At 38.7% G+C, this 22,118-nt stretch overlaps 1 protein-coding gene across 1 annotated transcript in view; it reads right to left on the reverse strand.

Moving 5' to 3' along the window:
* Nucleotides 1-2,807, reverse strand: part of PIKFYVE (phosphoinositide kinase, FYVE-type zinc finger containing) — a 97,955-nt gene extending 95,148 nt beyond the window's left edge. Inside the window, exons 1-2 of the mRNA XM_036754216.1 lie at nt 2,636-2,807; nt 1,449-1,601 (exon numbers count right to left, since the gene is read on the reverse strand). Coding sequence (XP_036610111.1) covers nt 1,449-1,601; nt 2,636-2,807 — 325 coding nt within the window. The remainder of the gene's footprint in view (nt 1-1,448; nt 1,602-2,635) is intronic.
* Nucleotides 2,808-22,118: the final 19,311 nt, after the last annotated feature.

Below are 22,118 nucleotides of genomic sequence, written 5' to 3' on the forward strand. Positions count from 1 at the left end.
ATTTGCTGGACATTTCCAAACCTTGCTGTCACATGCATATTTCCTTCCCTTATATACTATTTTTCTCTCATTAAAACATAAGATCCTCGAAGGCAGGGATTTTGCTTGTTTGTATTTACTTAGTACAGTGCCTGGCGCGTAGTAAATACTTAATTTATAAATACTTATAACACTTAATAAATGTATTAATTATAAATTAATATTATTAAACATGATATATTTAATATTATTTAATAAATATACATTTGGTATTATTTAACAAATTATTAAATATAAATTAATAAAATAATAATTCTAAATTAATTACAAACTTATAATAATAAATACTTTATCATCATCTAATTCTGAGATAGTGTTTGTCATATGCTTGAAAGTTTGGGGCAAAGGTAGGAAAATAAGAGGTATGCTTTGTGATCAAAGTAGGAAATGGGATATGTAAATATGAACATGGGGAAAAGCTCATAAGAGATCTCCTTAAAGAATCAGACTTTATAAATAATTTTTCCTACACCTCAGCTACATTGCCTCATAAAGAATGACAAAAATCCCAGGTACAATTTCTTCTTAGTCACAGGACAACTATAATAAGGTAGCAGTCTGTGATTTGTGATTTAACAAGTAAGGGAGAGATATAAAAAGAAGCTACTGGGATCACAGTGGATTCTCAGTCATACACAAGCTTCCATCCTGAAGCCATGTGCATTTGGCTCCTGAGAATCACATGTAAGGGGACCACTCCCAGTAAAATGACATGAACCTTGCCCCCCTTCCCACTCCCCTGAGGAAAAGGCACAAAAAGGAATGTGTAAGAGCTAAAGAATAACATGACCTGTTCGTGCTCCTAAGACAAGAGAGGAGAAAACCAAGGTCTCCAGGCCCCCTTCCTTTATTAGCTTCTTATCTCAAGCACTGATCCAAATCCTTGACAGAGCAGAAGAATCAAGTGAAGATGCAGAAAGTGACAGCAGAATACCAAGACTGTCTGTGACAGCAGAAAATGAATCTGTTCTGCCACTGTGAAAGCAGGAATGAGGAAGGAATAGCATAAGAGAAAGGCCTCTAAAGGGAAAGCAGTCCATGTCAGAAGTGCCACCAAAGCATCAATGCAGAACTCATGTATGAAGTTAAAACTAGCCTGATTTCTTCACAAGATGCTACAACCTATGAACCACTAAAACTCAAGCAAGTGACTCAAAAGTCAATCAGAAGCTCTCTACTTAACACTGATTGAAGTGTAATAAATACCAAGAATTTTTTTTAAACACTAAACAAAGTTCTTCCATTAACTAGCTTATGAACTTCATTCATTTTAGACAGCTTCTAAACACTCAAAACCAAGACTATATAAAGGAGAAAGATAAGTCAAAAAACAATCTGGGAGAACAATGATTAAAAGAATAACATTTTATAACATAAAGGCAGCTCAAAGAAAAACAACTTTCTTTTACCTACTACGGTAGAAGATCGACGATGTAGATCCTCATTAAGCTGCTTTTTATAGGCTACAGGCGATCTCACAGATTGTGTCCTTGAAGAGTGTTGAGGACTAGCCCAATTTCCACTCAGAGAGTGCTGATCTCCCTGTCCACCTTCCGGTCTCTCTGCAGAAGAAGACAACCTGCAATCATTTGAAAAATCTAAGACATAAAGGGAGCTCAAAAAGAAAAGGGGCATGAGATAAATTAAATCACCTTTATCTCTACTTTTAAAATTTTAAACTTTGTTTTAAACTGTATTAACATACACAAACGTTAACCATAATCATTAATGACAATTTTTTGCATTCTGTTGATGTCATTACCATTTCTACTAAACTACATGAACTGAACTTCAAGCCTCATAAATCCTTAAAACACTATCACTCAGATTGACTTAACAAAGTATTTCACATGGCACAGTCACACGTAAAGCAAAACATTAACTGAGCTCCTTTCTAATTTTCCCTTAGACAAGAAAACCTTGCTTATGTAAACAAGGGTTTTAAAAATTGTCACATTGGTAATCTATCACAGTTGAACATCAGTCTAAAAGATTTAGTCAACAATATACTTGGTAACTTTCTGAGTATTTAAAAAAAAAAAACTGTCCTTGAATTGCTACCTTTGAACACATACTCCTTTACTGCCTTAATTAGAATCTTGTGGCTACTTCTCAAGAGGACAGAAAAGTGGGGAGAAAAGGGGAGGGCGGGAGGAGAGGAGAGGAAAAGGGAAGAGAGGGGAGGGAAGGACAGGGGAAAGGAGGGGAAAAGCACAAAAGCAAATGCCTGTCCTGTAAACTCAAAAACCAAGAGAAACTACCTCTTGAGGTGAGAAAAGGACATTTAGGATGAAAAAGAAAACATCAAGTACTGATACTTTTTTTCTTCTATAAAGGACTTCCTTTCAGTACTTTCAGTACTTCAGTTTTCCAGAACCTCTTATCCAAAGATTTTTAAATTCTATTGCTAGAGATTTAATTGATGATGCCACCTCTTCCTTACTAAGCAGTTATTCCTTATTGACAATTGAAGGGTTAAAGCTTCTGCCTTGTTGATATTTCAAGAGGGCATGTAAAAGCAATGCTGAAGAAAGGAACTTCAGATTTCCTTCATCAGAGATGTGGGTTCCTTGACCTTCAAAATCTAAAGTTTTACCTTTACTAAATCGAAAAAGATTTACAAAAGAGCTATAGGCTGATTTAAAAGGAGGTTCATCCTGATCTGGAGTCAAAGGTTTGAAGTGCGTGAGATGAGAGGGACTAGTAGGAGATCGAGGCAGATCATTAGAAGAGTCCAATGTTGGCGATGTCTTGTCATCTGTGGCCATTTCATGTGTCTGGGAAAACAAAGACAAAATGAAAACTTTAAGATAGCTTGGAAGCCCAAGAGTCAGCAACAAATAGATTAATGACTAACTTCAGGAAAATTCACACATACGAAAATAGATTTCTAGTCTATAAAAAGAGGATCTTAACTAAACTGTACTCATATAACTAGCCTTAGATTGAAAAGATGGTACATGTAGCTCTTAAAATCACAAAAACATTCCTTCCAGAGCAAGTACCAAATTGAATTGCATTAAAAAACTGGAAACAAAGCTAATGTGACAATTCTGATCCTTAATAATGAGATAAAAGCAAGAGCAAACAACTTAAAAAGATTCAATTTTAGGGTATTTAAGGAAAAAAGTGATGTCTATATTAAAATGTATTGAAAAAAATGCTTTTAACTGAGTTTATTAACCCCTTTATTAAGGTTTTATTTTTCATTAAACAAGGATTGAAACTATGATTTAATTGGCATAGGGTAAGAAAACTCCCTCAAACAATACAGATCATCATCTGTTCAGCCTTAGAACAGGGTTAACTTTTTTTGTATCATGAACCTCTCTGGGAGTCTGGCAAAGTCTACGGATTCCTTCTCAGAATATTTTTTTAGTGCATAAAATAAAAAACACGATTACAAAGGAAGTCAACAACAGTTATAAAAACACTTTTTTAAAAAAGTCACAAAACCTACGTTAAGAACCCCAGAGAGGTGTCTATGACACTGAGAGATAAAATAACTTGGTCCAAGTCACAGGGTCAGTTACATGTTAGAGATGGACTTGAACTCGGAGGTTCTTAACTCAAAGACCAGCATCCTATCCACTAGGCAAACCTGTCTCATACTCTTTTCATCAACATGCTCTTTAAAAATTTTCCCTTTAACATAACTTATTGGAGAAAGTAGTCATCCTCAAGTAATACTTCCTAGACATTTTTACAACAAAGCTCTGAAAGGGATACTAGAGATTATAGCGAATTACTCTCATTTTACACATGAGGAAACTGAGGCCCACAGAGATAAAATTATTTAACTAAGATTTAAAAAGCAGCAGAGCTGAGATTTCGACCAAGGTTCTCAGACTCCAATCCCATGCAGGTTCTACTATACCAATCTTTTTCTTAAAGACTCAGTTTAGAGAGTTGGGGATTTTCTTACAGGATTTAGGGTCATCTGAGAAGGAAAAAAAGATTTTAAAACAGTTCAATTATACTGATAGCCTCAACAAAGTTTCTGCTTCTCTCTGAATTGTTTCAAGAGTATAATGAAAGTACTACACTGATTTGGATATTTCTGTTTCCCTACCTGCTATCTATATATGAAAGACATGGCCATTAATACTTGGCTTAATCCTTAACAATTTCCTCATCTCTAAAATGGAAGAGTTGGACTAAGTATCAAAAGTGCCCTCCAACACTTTTCCATGACTTTGTATGATGCTTTCAACTTTTCAAAGTCCTATGTATCATCATCTCATTTTATCCTCTCAACAAGGAGATATAAAGGCATTGTCCTTTGTTGTAGTCAAGCACAGGCCAGCAAAGGTTAAATGACTTGTCTATGGTCATACTGCTAATTGGTGGGGAAAATCAAAGTCAAATTTTAGTCCCAGCTTCAGGTTTTTCACATTAGACCAAGATCCTTTACATGACTAGAGATAGTCCAACTTCAACTTATCTAAACACTAGTATTCCAAGCTAAGATACTTCTTGACCAAAATAATCCCAAGTTGTGAGAAATAACTAATTACTTGTGACTTACACATGATTTTAACATCCAGTAGTGTCCTATTTTCATGGAGTGGGGAGGTAGGAGAGAGTAACCAGACTTTCACAAGCAAGGAGGCAACTTAGCTACAAATTTTAAAACTTTGGATACTAAAATCAGTAAGGCCTGAAAATATTCACACATACATCCACACACACCTACCATCCTATTTTAGCAATTCACTATTTGTGGAGTGGAAAGGTAGGAGAGGGCAACCAGATTTTCACAAGCAAGGAAGCAACTTTGCTACAAATTTTAAAACTTTGTATACTAAAATCAGTAAGACTTGGAAAATATTCACACATACATCCACAAACACCTATCAACCTAAGGTAACTATGATAAAATATTCTTAGTGGAACAGCTCTTAAAGGCCAAAAAATTTGATAAGGTAGGTGACTGGCCTGCACTACTTTTGAAAGTCACCCATCAACCCTATTGGGTACAAATCATAATAAGACAGGGGTTAATAACCTTTACAGCATTCTCCCAGATAGTGTTGCTATCACTTCTACTAGCTCACCCTTACTTTAGAGTGCCTATTTTCCTTTGTAAATGAATTTTTTTTATCATGTGGACTTGGAGATAAATAATAACTACAAAAAAATGCTGAGCAAAATATAGTTCCTTATGAAATACAGACTAATTCCTTCCTTAACAGTCACTTCTTAGAAGTACTGCCCTATGTACTGAAACAGCTGATGAGTTTATCATCAACACTTAACCCTTTCCCACTTCAAAAAAGCATAAGTACACATACATATACAAAACTAATCGGGGCCCTAACCAGAAATTAAGTGCAATTGCAATTGACCCAGGCAGGATGTTTTTAGCAGATAAAAGAAACTTAGGATAGACCTACCAGTGTTTTTTCAGTACATTCCAAATAACCAAATTGTAACTATTTGGTAGAACCGCTCTCATCAAGAAAGCTGAACCATTATCATTAAAGATCTTTCATTTGTTTTTGACAGATGGGTTACTGGAGCCAGTGAAGCAGAAAAACCACAGTCTAACAATGTTTTCCCATTAGTAGGAGGAGGAAAAAAAAACTGCCAGTCACTCCCATTATAAAGGAGTTATTGTGCAGAAACTGGAGTATTGGGTGCCATAAAGAAGGTCCCTATTATCTCTTCCTAGGCCTTAGCCTATTCACCCCCTTCAACAAATAATAGTAAATAAGAAAGAACTAAGAATATGCTTTTAAAATATGTAGTTTGGGTGTATTTCAGGTGCTGTTTCATTTTTTTAAGTTTATTTTCAAGTACCAGGAAATAAACTTCAAAGAACTTGGAAATAAGCAAATGTATTTTTTATTTAATCTCTATACATCTGTATGCTAACATCCCCATTATAGATGAATGTGTTTACTACAATCTTAAGAACTCTGGACACACGGAATCGATAATACTTGGAAATACTCACACATCCATCCACAAAAACCTACCACCCCAAGGCAACCCTGATAAACAGGTTCCTTAAAGCAACATTCCAGCATCTCTCACATGGTGAGTGAATACTTTACAAAAAGATTTTTATTTGGCAGAAGAGCCTAATTTCTATCCCCTTTCCCCAAATCAGATAATGCTTTCCCTCACCACTCCTTCCTTGAACAGTTTTCAAGTTAAAGTTAAAATCACTAATTAGGAAGGATTAAAAGGAAAACTTGGTAATAGGTTATCCAGGAAACCTGGAGGGGTTTTGAGGCTTAAAAACACAAAATCCCAGGTAAAGACATCAGGAACCTCCCGGCTCGCAGTCTGCTTCTGCAATCCACAAACTTTCCTTTCGACTCTTTACAGTGGAAACAAGGGTCTCCCCACCCCAACTCCCACAACGAGAAGCCTTGGTGCAGGAATGAATACCCCTCTTAGAAAGCAGTGGGCATCGCATCTCTGGCACAGGCGGGACTGCAAGATATGGGGAGGTCGGGATAGTCGGGGAAAGAAAATTTCCCAAAAGAAGACGGCGTCGGGGGCCCTCCCACCCCGCGGAGCCGCGGCCGGGGGCGCAGGGACAGGAGCCAGGGACCTGTCATTCTCCCTTCCCATCAGCTCCCCCGCCCTCTCCTTCCTTCCCCGCCCGTCCGGACACGGCACATGACCCGGAGTCAGCCCAGAGTCCTCGGTCGCCTCCCCGAGCCCCGCAGGCTCGCGACCTCTCCCGGGACGCTCCCTCCCACGGTCCGATCCTCTCCCCCCACCTCATCCTCACTTCCTCCCTCCCCCCCATCCCCCGCTCCGCAGAAGTCGGCTCCCCTCCCCCCTCACCTGCGCCTCCCCTCCCCCACGCCCGTCAGACCGCCACCACCCCCCCCAGTCCCTCAATTTACCGCGGGGGGGGGGGGCAGTAACGCAGCACCGAGGGGGTGCAGGAGACAGCGGCGGCGACCGGCGACGGCGGCAGGAAGCAGCGCTTACATGGTTGATGCGGCTTCTAGCTTCCCCCCCCCAGGTCCCGCCCCCTCTGCTGGCCCCTCCTCCTCTTCCCAATCCGCTTCCTGTCCCCGGAGCACGATCCTGTCCCGCCTTTCGGGCGGCTTCTCCCGCCCTACACGGCCCAGACTCAACGAGAGGAGCGGGAGCGCAAGGAACAGGCATCTATAATCTATCCGCCGAGCGAGCGGGAGAAGAGGGCTGCTACTGGACGCATGCGCACTCCCGTAGCTATAGTTTGCGCGCGCGCGTCCGTGTGTCTGTGTCTGTTTGTGTGTGTGTGTGTGTGTGTGTGTCTGTGTGTGTCTGTGTGTGTGTGTGTGTGTCTGTGTGTGTGTGTGTGCTCGCGTGTGTGTGCGCGCGCGCGTTCATACCAGAAACAGGGCTTTACCGTAATTACACCAGCCCGGGGGCCCCAGAATATTTCGGTACTAGGCGTTTTTGCTGATTTTTCGGCAATTGAGTTTGTAAAAGGATCGACGAACCATAGGATTTAAGACACGATTTGTATAATGCTTCTTTAGAAAACACTTCACTTATGTGAAAGCATAGGTTTTCTCATTTGGTCGTAGATCAAGAGGTGGAAGGGGCCTCAGAAGCCATTTAATCCAGCGCCTGCGGGTTGTTTGGTTTTTTTTTGCAATTAAGGAAACAGGCGGCGTCGCTATTAAGGAGAAGAGCAGGATTTAAAGCAAAGTCCTCCAAATCCGGCATACTTTCCCTGAACCCGGAATGCCTCATAACTAAGATTCTGGGTAACAGATATTGGTCAGGGAAGTCTTGTCCTAACAGCGCTCAGTCTTGAAATCAGAACTTTTAATTGCCCTGAAATTCCCCCCCTCCCCACCCCTTGCAGATGGAGGGCAGCTCAGCGCGAGAAAGTTCCGTCTGCAGAAGGGATGCGCTTTCATTCAATCCCCATCATTCCTTCAATAATGAGTTAAGGAGCACTTATTAAGCGTCTACTAGGCGTCAGACTCTGTAGTAGACTGGGGAGACAAAAACAACAAGTGTCAAACAGGTCCTGTCTTCAAAGAGCTCACACTCTTAGAAGAGACAAAATATACCGATATATCGCTTTCCATATATTGGCGTGTCTGTGTCCTGTCAGCACACACACACACACACACACATATTATACCTACGTATAGGCATATACATGCCTACATATAGTTGTGTGTGTATGCATAAACCTATATATAAATACAAATGCATATATGGAAACATATATGTACATATGTAGGTTTAAAGGCCATATGAACATATGTACATGTGAACGGGGACTACATTTGGCCAAAGACAGGAAGCAAACCTAAGTGTAACAGGGATATATTTTGTTCATTCCAGTTCATGTTACACGGAGACACTAACATGGGAGATACCAGGGACCTCTACATTACCGAGTGGGTGGGAATAGCCTCTTTCCATTGACTGAACATCTGCAATAAGTTGAATTTTAAACAACCAGACTGAGCATTTGTCTCTCTATTGTTCCTTATTCCTGCTATATAATCTTCCTTTATAATTAAATTCCATTCACCAAGCATTTTTTATCAAGTATATTTTTGCTTGCTCAATTATTAATAATATGTAGTTAAGTGATAATTCTGCTTTATTCTGCCCTGGTCAGACCACTTCTGAGGTATCTGGTTCAATTCTGGGCACCCTATTTTGAGAAGAGTATTGTCAAGTTGGAAGACGAGGAAGATAAATGGTGGGAGGATTGGAGATGATGTCATACAAATATGACGATGAAAGCACTAGGAACTCGAGTGTGGAGAAGAGAAATCTTATGGGGAATGTGATAACTGTCTTCAGGTATTTAAAGGTCTACCATAGAAGAAGAGGGATTAGATTTGGTCTTCTATGCTCCAAAAGGGAGGGATAGGAGCAGGGGATAGACATATCAAAGAGACAGATTCAAAGCTAATACAAAGCTAATCTTCCTAACAACTGGAGCTTTCCAAAAGTAGAATTGGATGCAATAGGAGGTAGTGGATTTCCTCTCATTAAAACTTTTCAGGGAGACACTCTGTAGAGATACAGAGATACAGATTGGAAAAATTGCCTCTAAGTTTTCACCAACTTTGAGATTCTGTAATTATTTAGAAGTCTCTGCGTTGACTTGTTAACCCCAACCCACCCTCACATTGGCAGATCTGAATTCTCAGAGAAGAACCACTACTGCCTTATTACCCTCCAACTCTCTCAGGGTCCTAAGGGTAACAGTGTTTTGGGAAATACACTCTCCTTATTCACCACTGAGCCTTTCCTCTCTACTTCATTGTAATTCTTATTTACATAAATCATCTACTCACAATGATAACAATTAAACATAATCATTTATTAACAATAAAGCAAAGGGAAACATAGACATTACAGCAAAGCAAATGTAGGAATAATCAATACATGATAGTCCACAAATAAATTTTTCCCACCAATGTCCTTATGAGGGATCATACTTTCCCACCAATGTACTTGGTATCTTGGATTGTTGTGGTGGTGATGGTGTTATCTGAGGAGGTAGAATGGGCATACCATTATAGAAACGTGGAAGCAAAGGACATGAGAAAGGAAGGAAATGTATGTGTTCAGGGTAACTCCCAGCTCTAAACTGCAAGCCCGGAGGTCATGGATCTATTCAGGAAAATTTGTGCCACACAAAGAGGCTTCTCCACTAATTGCTCTCCTTCTGGTCCCTGCCATTCTCCTACTAGGCAAATACTCTGCAATTCTCAAACTAATGAAGATTTTAATGAATGAAAGAAGAAATCAATCACTTCCATTCTTCTCTACCTTCTATTCTTCCCAAATTGATTTATTACTTCTTTATGAGAAAATACCTTTTCTACCCTTTCCAACAACCAGCTCATATATTAAAGTGGGAGAGGGGCAGTAGTTTACATTTACATTCTCATTTCCTTCTGGAAAATTTATAGCACAGTATGCAAATAAGTATAGAGTATGCATTTTCCATTTTGACTAAGCTCCTCCATTGGCTTGGCTTGAAAACCACTGACTGAGCACCCTGTGGCTGTCTTGGTAAGACAACTGTATTAATAAAAAGGAGAAGTGGGGCAGAGGTCAGGGAGAAAATGTGATATCCCTCTAGAGCTCAGCTTTATGAAACATTTAATTCAAAAGTTTTTCCATTCAATTACAACTCACAATTACTTTTTAGTTTAATTGTAAAAAGTCAAGTTTAAATATGGTCTGCCACTTGGGATTTGTTAAATCAGTAAAGTTAATTAAAATAATGTTTATCATGAGCCCAATAATGTCCTCCCCCTCCCCAGCTACTACCGAAATTACACTGTATATATTTTTTCTTACTCATCTTTATGTATGTTTTTCACCCCCCCCAAAAAAAAATGTAAGTTGCATAATGGTAAAGACTGTTTCATTTTTTATGTTTTAGCCCCATCACCTAACACAGTCCCTGGCAAAGAAGAAGGAAGGAAGGAAAAGAGGGAGAGCAGAAGAGAGAGGGAAACATGAGAGAAGGGAGGGAAGAAAAGAAAGACTGCCTTGTTGAAACTCTTCTACTGGATTAAAATATAAGCAAATAGCACTACTGAGGTAGTGTGATGACCTGTAAAGAATTCTAGAGAAAAAGACACTTTCAGGATGTGCAACACAGATTTATGAATTAAAGAAATAAAGCAGAGGCATCTCAAGGTGAAAGTAGAAAGAAGTTTTATTACGATCCCTCGGGAAAGGGCAACTCAGACACCTCTCAGTGTCAGAGCACACTATACACAGAGAATTTGGGTGTTTATATAGGTCCCTAACTGCAATTCCCCCTCCCAACCTCCTTCCTCTCAGCTTGAAGACGCAAGCTTTGAGGGTACAATCTGGATGAGATAAATCTCCCCAGTGACAATGGCAATGAACAAATAGTATGGTAATTTTTGACAAGCAGGTGATGCACCATTCTTACATCTTAAGTGATAAATCTACCTTAGTGACAATGACAATGAACAAATGGTTTGGTTATCTGTGACAAGCAGAAGCCAGTTGTTGGTTACCTCATCTTCACATCTGTGGCAAACTAGCCTTTCCCACCACCCTTGCTTCTGCAACGGATGCCTCCCATCACCCTTACATCTGTGACGGATATCCCCCACACCCTTACATTTTGTCTCCCATCATTCTTATACCTAACTGGTCTTGCACGTCTACATTGTACCTGGCTTTCCGGCTTTTCATCCATTCTTCTTCTGAGCCAAGGGTCCCTTATCCTGGGGTCAATACACAGGAGGTGAGCATCGTGTGTCCTATCTTTATTCTCAGAGGATTTTATGGTTGTTGACTTATTCACCTCTACCCTTCTTTCTTTTGTGCCTCTCACCCTTAGGTAAATACAGAGGATGTGAGCATCCTGTGTGCTATTTTTATTCTCGGGGGATCCTACGGTTACTAACTTGTCTTCCCACAGTGACTAACTTGTACAAGCAGAAAAACTTAAGTAGAAAGCTGAAGTTTAGATTTCATGAGAGGCCTTGCTATCTTACTTATTCCCATTTATTTAATTTGTCCCTTTTTATGAGAAATCTTCACTCGTTCCACTCAAGGATGAATAGATTACTAGGGTAATCAGAACTGGCCATGTGGACAAAGGACAATCAGGTTTGTTTGTTTTTTTTAAGTGAATAAGGCTCAACTTTGATGAGAAATTTAAAATGTGTGCAATTCACACCTAGAATTTTAGTTAGAAGTATCCATGTAGAACATTTACACCAACTATTGATATAGACCAGAGACCCAGAAGATGAAGTGATTTGCCAAGATTACCCTAATAATTGGGAGAAATCACCTTGACTCCCCACCTTACTGTACTGCCTCAATATCATACTTAACCAATTCTAGTTTTAAATGAGTTATTTCCTTCAGTGAGGTTTTGGACCTCTTACTGTTTAGCTGATTCTGCTTTTTAAGGAATTATTTTCTTCAATATTTTTGTTCCTCTTTTCCCAAGCTGTTAATTCTCTTTTCATATTTTTTCTTGCACAGTTCTTATTTCTTTTCCCAGTTTTTCCTCTGTCACTCTTATTTGATATTTAAAATAAAATGTAGGTCTTTTTTTTTAAATCTCTTTTATTAGTGCTTATAGGAATTCTTGTTGGGCTTGTTTCCAATCTGCATTTTTCTTTGAGGCTTTGCTTGTAGAGATTTTCAAGGTTTTCATCTTCTTCTGAGTTGGTATCTTGAGCCTCTTTGTCAGCATTGTAGTTTTTGTGCTCAGGTTTGTTGTTGTTATTTGCTCATTTTTCCAGTCTATTTCTTGATTTTGGACTTTATTTTGGAATAGGCTTTGTTCCCTGGGGGGCAGGCAGGGGGTACAGCTGGATGACTGTCTAAGCTTTATTCTTTTATGTCCTTCTGCTGCTTTCACATCAAGTGAAAGCTAGGTCTGGAGGCCTGTAAGTTTTTGGTACTTCCAAAGTAATATGATATAGATTGATCTGGTCACTGCCTTGTTTGCCTGTGCTCTGGTCCTTACCCAGATAGGGCTCCTGTTCCCTCATAATCACAGCTGCTCCTCTCTGCCTTGGAACTGTGACTGGGAACAAGTTAATGGGCAAAGGAGTGGCCAAATAGCATACAGTCCTGCACCCAGTGCTAGCACCAAGATGCCCTGAAATCTTTCTAACCAGTTGTTCAATCCCCTTACTGTCTGTCTGCTCTGGGAACTCCTGGGGCTGCTGCCAAAGCTGCAGCTACTGCTACTGCCACTTTCACTGTGCTATGCTCCCAGCCAGCCCCCACCCAAGTGTCTGAAGACCTCTCTCCCTTGGCTTAAAAAATGATGCACTGTGATTTTTTTTTTGTTGGTTATCCTGTTCAGAACTGTATTGGGAAAGCTCAGAAAAAAAGCTCACTTTACTCTGCCATCCTGGCTCTGTTCTGTCCCCACCCCCACAGAATGCTGAATTTGGTACATTCCACTACATTGTCTGACTCTTACTGATAACCCTAAGCAAAGAAGCCAGCCACCTCTCTTGAATTGATCAAGGGATCCTCAATCCAAATAAATCCTCACCACTGAAGAGAAGTCACAATCACTGAAATTTATACATTTACTAATAACCATTGTGTCTTTGACATTTGCTTAAATTTATTCCTTTGCCCTGACATATTTATTTCATAACTAACAAGACTGACATATACAGAAACTAAAGTGAATTTAGATAGGAGGATACCCTCTCCCTCATCTGCAAAGGAGCTTCACTGGTACAGGTAGTTTTCTATTATGAAGAAGCACCTGTGCCTTATGGGACCCAAGGAGAAAAGAGATGTAGGTGTCATCAATGCCCGGATGCCTCCCAGGAGTATGATCTGAAATAGCTACTCAAGGTGCAATTTCTGCATAAGCCACCAAGTGGCACCCTGAACTCAAACTGAACTAGCCTAGTCCTCTTTCCTCAGTCTCCCACCTAGACAAGCAAAGCCTAGTCTGGATCTCTGTGCATGGTCTGGTCAGTCCTCCCAGCCTCCTGCTAAGTGCCTCCTCCCCCCGGGTTACTCTCTGCTCCATCTAGAGTTTTAAATATAAATTCATTACTGTATGATATTTCATAAATTTATCACTGTTGGCTCCTACTTGCCCCCGATCTCATTAAGACTTTCATATCCTTCCCAATGTCTGGCGACCCAAAGGAAAACACACTTGTATTATATTCAAAGGAATGAAATAGAAAGTCAAAAGATATTCAAAAGCCACTGGCAAGTATTCTCAAGAAAACTTTTAAGGAAGATCATTCTTTTGCTACTCCTTCAAAGTCAATGGTAGAGAGGGGCTTTTTAAGCTAATTGTCAAGTCAAAGGACTCCAGATACGTAGCCACCTAGATCTTTGCCCATTGGCAGCCACTTATATTCCTCCCCACCTCATTTTGCCATGATATCCCACCTTCTAAGAATTACAGATCTAGACCAGGGAGCTAGAAAGGCCCTCAGAGGCCATTCAATCCAACACCTTCATTTTGTTAAGAAATTTGCTCATTGTCACATACCAGAGGCAAGATTTAAACCCCAATTTTTTGACTCTAGAGGTAATTTACTTTACATTGTTTTATGCTGCCAGCTTTCCATTTGGGCTCTTGCAAGACCACTGGTGTCTCTGACATCCAGGGAACCATGGCCTCTCCCCATCCAAGAAGGAGAAATAGAGACAGAGAAATACACAAACAGGCAGAGGAAGTTCTCTCCTCCAGAGCTTCTTAAACTTTTTCCACTCACAACCCTTTCAGCACTTCTTAAACCCCATATAGGATCATGGTCCACAGTTTAAGAAGTACTGCCCAACTGATAGGGCTGTCCAACTCTTAGCTCTAAGTTCCAAAGGTCTTATTCTCTCCTGCATTCATCTCTCTAGGTGATATCTCGCCATGCCTGTTGTAAAACAATCCACTCCCTAAAGTTTAAATACCCCACTAAGCTAAATAATGGATGCCCTTTTGACAGTGTTTAGTTGATTACTCCTGGCATTTCACTCCATGACTCTCTGTCCTTTTTAGGGCTACCTTCCCTCTTGAAAAAATACAGGAAGACTCAAAGAAAAAAAACAAGCCTGCTTACTCCAGCATTTCCTTTGCAAAATATTTTATTTCAGTAGCAAAAACTAAAAGGCAGCTTTCCTCCTTGGAGCATGGCCCTTCAATCATTGACTCCCTTTAGTCTTCTATCCTTTATCTATTGGCTCCTTCCTGCCAACAGACTCTGCAAGCATTCCCCACACCATTAAAAACACACACACACACACACACACACACACACACACACACACTACTTCCTTCATTTGAGTTTCTCATACTCTTAAGCTACCACCCATCTCACTACTCCCATTCACTGCTAAACTCCTAGAAACTGATCATTCCCTCTCTTATCCCTCTATAGCTATTGATCTCTCCAACTGGAAGGCTTAGCTCACAAGAGCAGGCCCACCAGCCTAGAGGCTGTTGTCACCTCCCAAAATAAAATTTTATGGAAATTGTTGCAGCTTTTTTTAGGCAGTTCTCAGACACAGAATATATTCACATCTATAGTCTAGAGCCGATGAATGGCCACAGACAGTTCACTAATCTCGAAGGGACAATTGGTGGCTCTTCAAAGTAAGAGGCCCAAATCAGTGCAAAAAAAAAAATCCATCTCTTAACTGATGGAGAAGCAACTAAAGGAGGAGAAACTAGTTCAACCCTATTTCATCTAGTCAAAGTCAGGCTTCTGGGTCAAAAGGTAAGCAGAAACACACCTATATGACCATTGCTGTTACACAATGAAACCATATTAGTATTATTCCTTGTTCAAAGTAATATGCACACAACTATACATCACTCAGTAAATAGAATGTCAGATCCAGTTAGTGGGAAAGTGGGAGAAGGGGAGAAGGAGTGAGGTTTTTTTTTTTCCTACATTGGTTCTTTCTATGTGTTTTCAGTAAATATCCCTTTCTTTGTAAAAGTTAATTGATACTAATTAGTTAAATTGATAGCAGGGGCACTACTATAGATGATATTGAGACAATATTAACTAGAAGTTGATATGGTCAAGGGGGGGAACATACTGGACCCCTAAGGGCTCAGACTGATGGTATTATAAGAGCCCCCACCCCACCCACTTATCATGGGTTCTTCCCTAGAGCTCTGAAAGGGGAGGTGTGGCCAGCCACTCTTAGGAGACTTGATCTGCAGTCTGAGTAGATGGAATAAGGACCCCCAGAACTTATATAGCAGAGTAAGTCAGAATACACTTAATAGAAGCTCTGAGAAAAAAATCAAGTTGGCATTAGACAAAATTCAAAATGTTATATTTTGTACGCCCACTTTATAGCTCCAAAAGCACTTTTTGTTAAGTTGGAATCACAAATTATTTTTAAAGTATTATGTTTAACTCAAAACTCAGATCCTCAAACAGATGTCTGATCTCCTGGATTTGGATGTTCCTTCCAATGGCACAGATTTTAACCCATCTGTGCCAAGCACCCTGTGTGACTCATCTATGACCTCCCAGAAATCTCCCACTTTGGATCCACCCAACTGTTGAGGGGGCTTTACTTTATAGTTGTTGTCCTTGTTGTTTTACTTTATAGCATGATGATTTGCCAGCTAAGTGGCTCAGTGCTCTAACCACTGAGTCAGAAGTCATGGAAGTCCTGAGTTCAAATCCAACCTCAGATATTTAATAACTGTAACCTTAGGCAAGTCACTTCTGTTTGCCTCAGTTTCTTCAAGTGTTAAATGGGAATAACAACACCTGTCTCACAGGGTTGTTGTGAGGATCAAATGAGATAACAAGTAAAAATAATCATTTAAAAATTACTTGTTGATTTTACTTTTAAGAGGATATTTTTGTCTCTTCTTTATTACAAATGAAGCTATAAGTTGCTTGATGGTTTGGGGGGGGGCATTTTTGTTAGGCAGTCAGGGTTATGCGACACACAGCTAGTAAGTGTCAACTGTCTTGAGGTTGGATTTGAACTCAGGTCCTCCTGACTCCAGGGCCAGTACCCTATCCACTATGCCACCTAGTGGCCCGAAGTTTCTTGAATCTTGCTTCTATAAGTTTTTACCAGTTTATGAAAAGCAGACCAAAAAAAAATCTGAGACCAGAGTAAACCATGAATATTATAGTAAAAGAAGACTATATTTTCTGGATTTTTTGCCTCAAAGACCTACAGAAAGTACTCATTTTTCATTGGTTACAACTTTTTCCCAATGCAACTTTGTCTAATCACTCTCACTTGAAAATTAACATTACATTGGATAGTATTTTCAAATTACCTTTGTTTCTTTTTCAGAATAACTTGCAATGTAGAAATGCTTCCATATACTACCAGTTGATCTTACCATTTTATTAAAGGAGGAAAAACTGTTTAATGGCTAGCAAAAAAAAAGAAAGAAAGAAAAGAAAAGAAAAAGAAAACACCAAGTCATACCATGTATTAATGGCAGAGTTAACTGTCAAAAACTTTTTTGTCACAACAACAACAAAACACAATTATACATTTTTATAGCATTTTAAGGTTTACAAAGTACTTTAGAGATATCTCCTTTGTTAATCAATAAATATTTATTAAGAGCAGGACTATACTAGGCACTGAGAAGAAAGTCCAAAAAAGAAGAAATAATCTCTACTCATTATGAGCTTATGTTATATTACATTAAGGGGGGAGACAACAAATAGAAAAAATAGACATAACCTAAAGATATTGAATAAATACAAACATAAAAAAATCAGTCAGTCAATAGGCATTTATTAAGCATCTAATACGTGCCAGGCACTGTGCTAAGTTCTGAGGATACAAGACAGGCAAAAAACAGTTCCTGCCCTCAAGAACCTCACAATTTAAGTAGGTAAATTCTAGTTAGTTTTGAAGGGTTGGAACTAAACTTCATGCAAAAGATGGTACTTGAGCTGCATCTTAGACACAGTGAGGGATTCTGAGCCACAGTTAAGGAGGGAGAATGTTCCAGGCATAGAGATAGAGGATTGCCAATGAAAAGTTACAGAGAAAGGATGGAGTGTGAGGAACAGATAGAAGGCTAGTGTAGCTAGGTCACAAAGTCCAGGATGAGGAATAATGTCCAATGAGCCGGGAAAGATAGGTTGTGGCCAGGTTGTAGAGGTCTTTTTTTAAAAAATAAATTTTTATGGATGTCTTCTTACATCATCATAGTTATCCCAAGTGTCCTTCCCCCTCCCTTTCCTCTTTCCGGAGAGCCATCCCATAGAACAGATAGCATTTTTAAAGAGGGAAAAAATCAACATAACTGATTGATGTACATTGAGAAAGTCCAAAAACATATGCACTGTGCAGCACCTGTGGACCTCCCATTTCCACAAAGGAGTAGGTTGGAGGTGTCCTCTAATATCTCTTCATTGAGTGCTTTTTGACCTTTATAATTTTGTTTCATTCAATTTTGATTTTTTTGTTGTATGGATGTTCTTTCCGTTTACACTGTTGTGGTTACTATGTATGTATATTGTTTTCTCGGCTCTGCTTACTTCACTATGTATCAGTTCATACAGATCTTGCATGCTTCTCTCTATTCATCACAACACATCATTTCTTAAAGTTCAGCAATATTTCATTACATCAATATACCACAATTTGTTTAGCCATTCCCCAATTGACAGCCAGCTACTTTGTTTCTAATTCATTGCTGTCACAAAAAGTGCTGCTACAAATATTTTGGTGCACATGGGGACTTTCTTCGTATTGATCATTTCCTTGGAGTGATGGAGTCTCTGGTTCAAAGGGCATGGATATTTTTGTTACTTTGCAATAATTCCAAATTACTTTCCAAAATGGTTATACCACTTCACAGCTCCACCAACAATATATTAGCATGCCTATCAGTCCACAACCCCGCCAACATTTTCTATCGCCATTTTTGTCTTTTTTTTTTTGGCCAATTTACAGGATGTTAAGTGAAACCTTAAGGTTGTGTTGATTTGTATTTACAAGTTATTACTAGTGATTTGGAGCATCCTTTTATGTGTTTGTGAATACTTTGCAATTCTTCTTTTAAGAATTATTTGTTCATATACTTTGACCACTTTTCTATTGGGGAATGCTTATATTTATTTGTTGTTTATATATCTTAGATCTCAAACCCTTATCAGACAAATATGATACATAGATTTTTCCCCCCATTTGTCCACTTCCTTTCTTATCCTAGGATACATAAATTTTATTTGTGCAGAAGCTTTTCAGTTTCGTATAAACAAAGTCATCTACCTTATATTTTGTAATGGCCCCTCTTTATTGTTTGGGTAACACTATATTGCCTGCCCATACTTGTGAAAAGCATATGATCTGCTTCTCTTCTAATTTTTTAATAGTATGATTTTTAATATTAAGGTAACATATCCATTCAAAATGTATTATGGCATATGAAATAAGGTTAGACCAACACCTTATGTCAAAAACATTCTGGAATTAAATCTATACAAGTTTTTATGTGCTTCGGTAGATTGATCACCAGATATTTTATGCATTTTGTAGTTATTTGGAATGGGACTTCCCTTTCTATTTTCCCCTTCTTGTGTTTTTCTATCATTATACAGAAATACCGCAAATTTGGGGGGATTTATTTTGTAGCTTGCAACTTTGCTGAAGCTATTGTCTCAATTAGTATCTTTGCTGTTTCCCTCGGATTTTCCAAGCATACTATCATATCATCGGAAATAGGGATAGTTTTATCTCCTCTTTATGACTTTATCTATAATTTTATGCCTTTAATTTCTGCCTTTAGTTTTCCAATTATTCTTTTTATTTCTTCCGGTTTTGTTGTAATTTCATCTTACTCTTACTATTTCATTGAGTTGATTTTCTGCTCTTTCTAATCAGATTATCTAAAGATTTATAAATTTTATTAGTCTTTTCAAAGAATCAGGTTTTAGTTTTAGTTATCATTTCTATGGGGGTTTTGTTTCCAATTTCTCTTTCCCCTCTCATTGTTAATATCTCCTCTTTTCTGCTTATTTTAGGTTTGTTCATTTGTTGACTTTCTAACTTTTAAAAATGAATATTCAGTTTATTAATGGGATATGATTTTTCCCCTGAGTACTGCTTTAGCTGCAGCCCAGAAATTTTGGCATGTTGTTTATTCATTATCATTTTCTTTCACATAGTTATTCATTGTTTCAATGATTTGTTCTTTTACCTACTCGTTATTTAAGACGTTATTGTTAAGTCTCTATTTAGGTCTCTCTCTTTTGTTTGTAGTCCTCAAACCAATAACCATTTTTATTACATTATAGTCTGTAAAGGTCTGTATATTAATTACAGATGTATGGTCTGTATATTAACTATTTCTACCTTTTTACATTTGTAGCAATATCTCCATACCCTAGAATACGGTCAATTTTTGTAAAAGTTCCAGGTAGTGCTGAGAAATATTTATATTTTTTGCAGTCCCATTTAGAGATGCTTTAAGTTTTTTTTCTTTAAACTCTGGTTTCTCCAGCAATTTGTTGAGTTTCATTTTTTCCCTTTTGTTCATTTTTCCCCCATCCCCATCCTTTAGGACTTTTTTATATCTCTAGCCCAAACACATTTGAAAACACATAATAATTTCCTTTGGGACCATTATCTTCAAAGACAAATAGCAGCTGAATTTTAAACCGAGAAGCAGAGAAAGAGAGAGAGAGAGAGAGAGAGAGAGAGAGAGAGAGAGAGAGAGAGAGAGAGAGAGAGAGAGAGAGAAAGAGAGAGAGAGAGAGAGAGAAAGAGAGAGAGAAAGTTATCATCTACCAGGAGTTCAGAGATAAGACAACACAGCCAGAGGAGTCTCAGAGAGTGGCACTGATAGCTGGAAAACATTAAAAGACACAAAAGAAGGCCTTTGTTCAGCAAACCTTCCAATGAAAGTTTATGGAAGGGCACAGGCAAGAATCACAGAGAACAGGAAGAAGAATCCAGTTTTCAGTCTTCACCAGTGAAAGAAGCAAGATAATAGATCCACTGAAATGTGTGTGTGTGTGTGTGTGTGTGTGCCGTATTTGCTCTTGCATGTGTATAGACCTAGTATATATGTGTGTGTATACAAAAATATATATGTTATATACTTATGAGCTTTAAAATAATAAATGAGATATCTATATCATGCTTTAAAATTTACAGTGTAATGGTCATAAAAAGAGAGATTTTTAGTAATGGAAATTATTTCCTATGGGAATTCTGACTATTATACTATTGAATGTTTTACACCTAGCTGATGCAGGAGGCCCCAAAAGTATATTCTTATAAATTTGTGATTTCAGTGTATGTATATATACACACACATACATATGTGTTTATATGTCGTGTATAGCCATATATAGTATTAATAATATATTGTGTATATATATATATACATATATTATAATAGCTAGCATTTATGTATAGTGCTTTAAGGCTTCCAAAGAGTTTTACAAATATTTTTTGTTGTTGTTAATCAGTCATTTTCAGCTTTGTCTGACTTTTTGTGACCCCAATTGAGTTTTTCTTGGCAAAGATATTGGAGTGGTTTGCCATTTCCTTTTCCAGCTCATTTTACAGATGAGGAACTGAGGCAAACAGGGTTAAATGACTTGCCCAGGGTCACACAGCTAAGAAGTGTCTAGGCTTGATTTGAACTCAGGTATTCCTTACTCCAGGTCCAGAACTCTATCCATTGTGCCACCTAGATGCATATAATGTATATACACGTATGTACACATATATACAGGGTGTCTCAAAAGCTTTAATAGTTCATACACATTTTCACATAATGTATATACACACATATACATATATGTACACATATATACAGGGTGTCTCAAAAGTTTTCATAGCTTAAAACTGCATTAGACTTTTGAGACACTAAATATGTGTCAATCAAAGCAAGCAGCTGCCCCTCCCCACCCCACATACCCAGAAAGGGAAAGATGCAGTGCGTGTGTGCGCGTGCGCTTAAGCCTTCAACTCTGGAAGATCTGGGCTCAGCTCCAAACCCTGAAGTATACAAGCTTCAGGACCCTGGCCAAGTCACTTAATTTCTCAATCTTCCTGGCAACATTCTAAGACTCTAAGTTAGAGTCAACCGGGTGTCTCTCTCTCTTTCTGAAAAAAAAGACATTTTCTGCATTAACATTTTATTTATGCATTCAACAAAATAATAAATAGAGCTCATTAGCATTTGTTAATTTCAGAGATGTAAATGCTCAGCCTGAAAATTTAGCAATAGCTCTCACTAGCCCAAAGGAACTGGTTTCAGCATGCATGGGACGGATAATTGTGAAGACTTCACAGGGTTATGTCTAATGGAGAGGTTTTGGGATTTGGCCTTGTAATTTTGGGAAGGCATGCCCTTCCCCCGCCTCTCTCTCAGATATTAGAAGATAATGAACTTCCTGTGAGCTATTTGTTCTCTGATCCAGGAAGGGTCTCTCCCAGACTTTCAGACGCCACCCTGGCAGTTGAGTTCTGATAGGGAAAAACCTGAACAAACCGGATCAATCTTGGTCCTCTGTGTAGTTTTCTCCCCTAGACTGTAAGCCCACCCCCCCAGCCAATGGTGAGAAGGGATAGAGGTGGGTGGGAATCTTTTTCATTAAGACTATAAATTAAGGCAGGTTCCCTTT

The sequence above is a fragment of the Trichosurus vulpecula genome, chromosome 4 (genome assembly GCF_011100635.1).
Source record: "Trichosurus vulpecula isolate mTriVul1 chromosome 4, mTriVul1.pri, whole genome shotgun sequence".
In the NCBI taxonomy this organism is placed as follows: Eukaryota; Metazoa; Chordata; class Mammalia; order Diprotodontia; family Phalangeridae; genus Trichosurus; species Trichosurus vulpecula.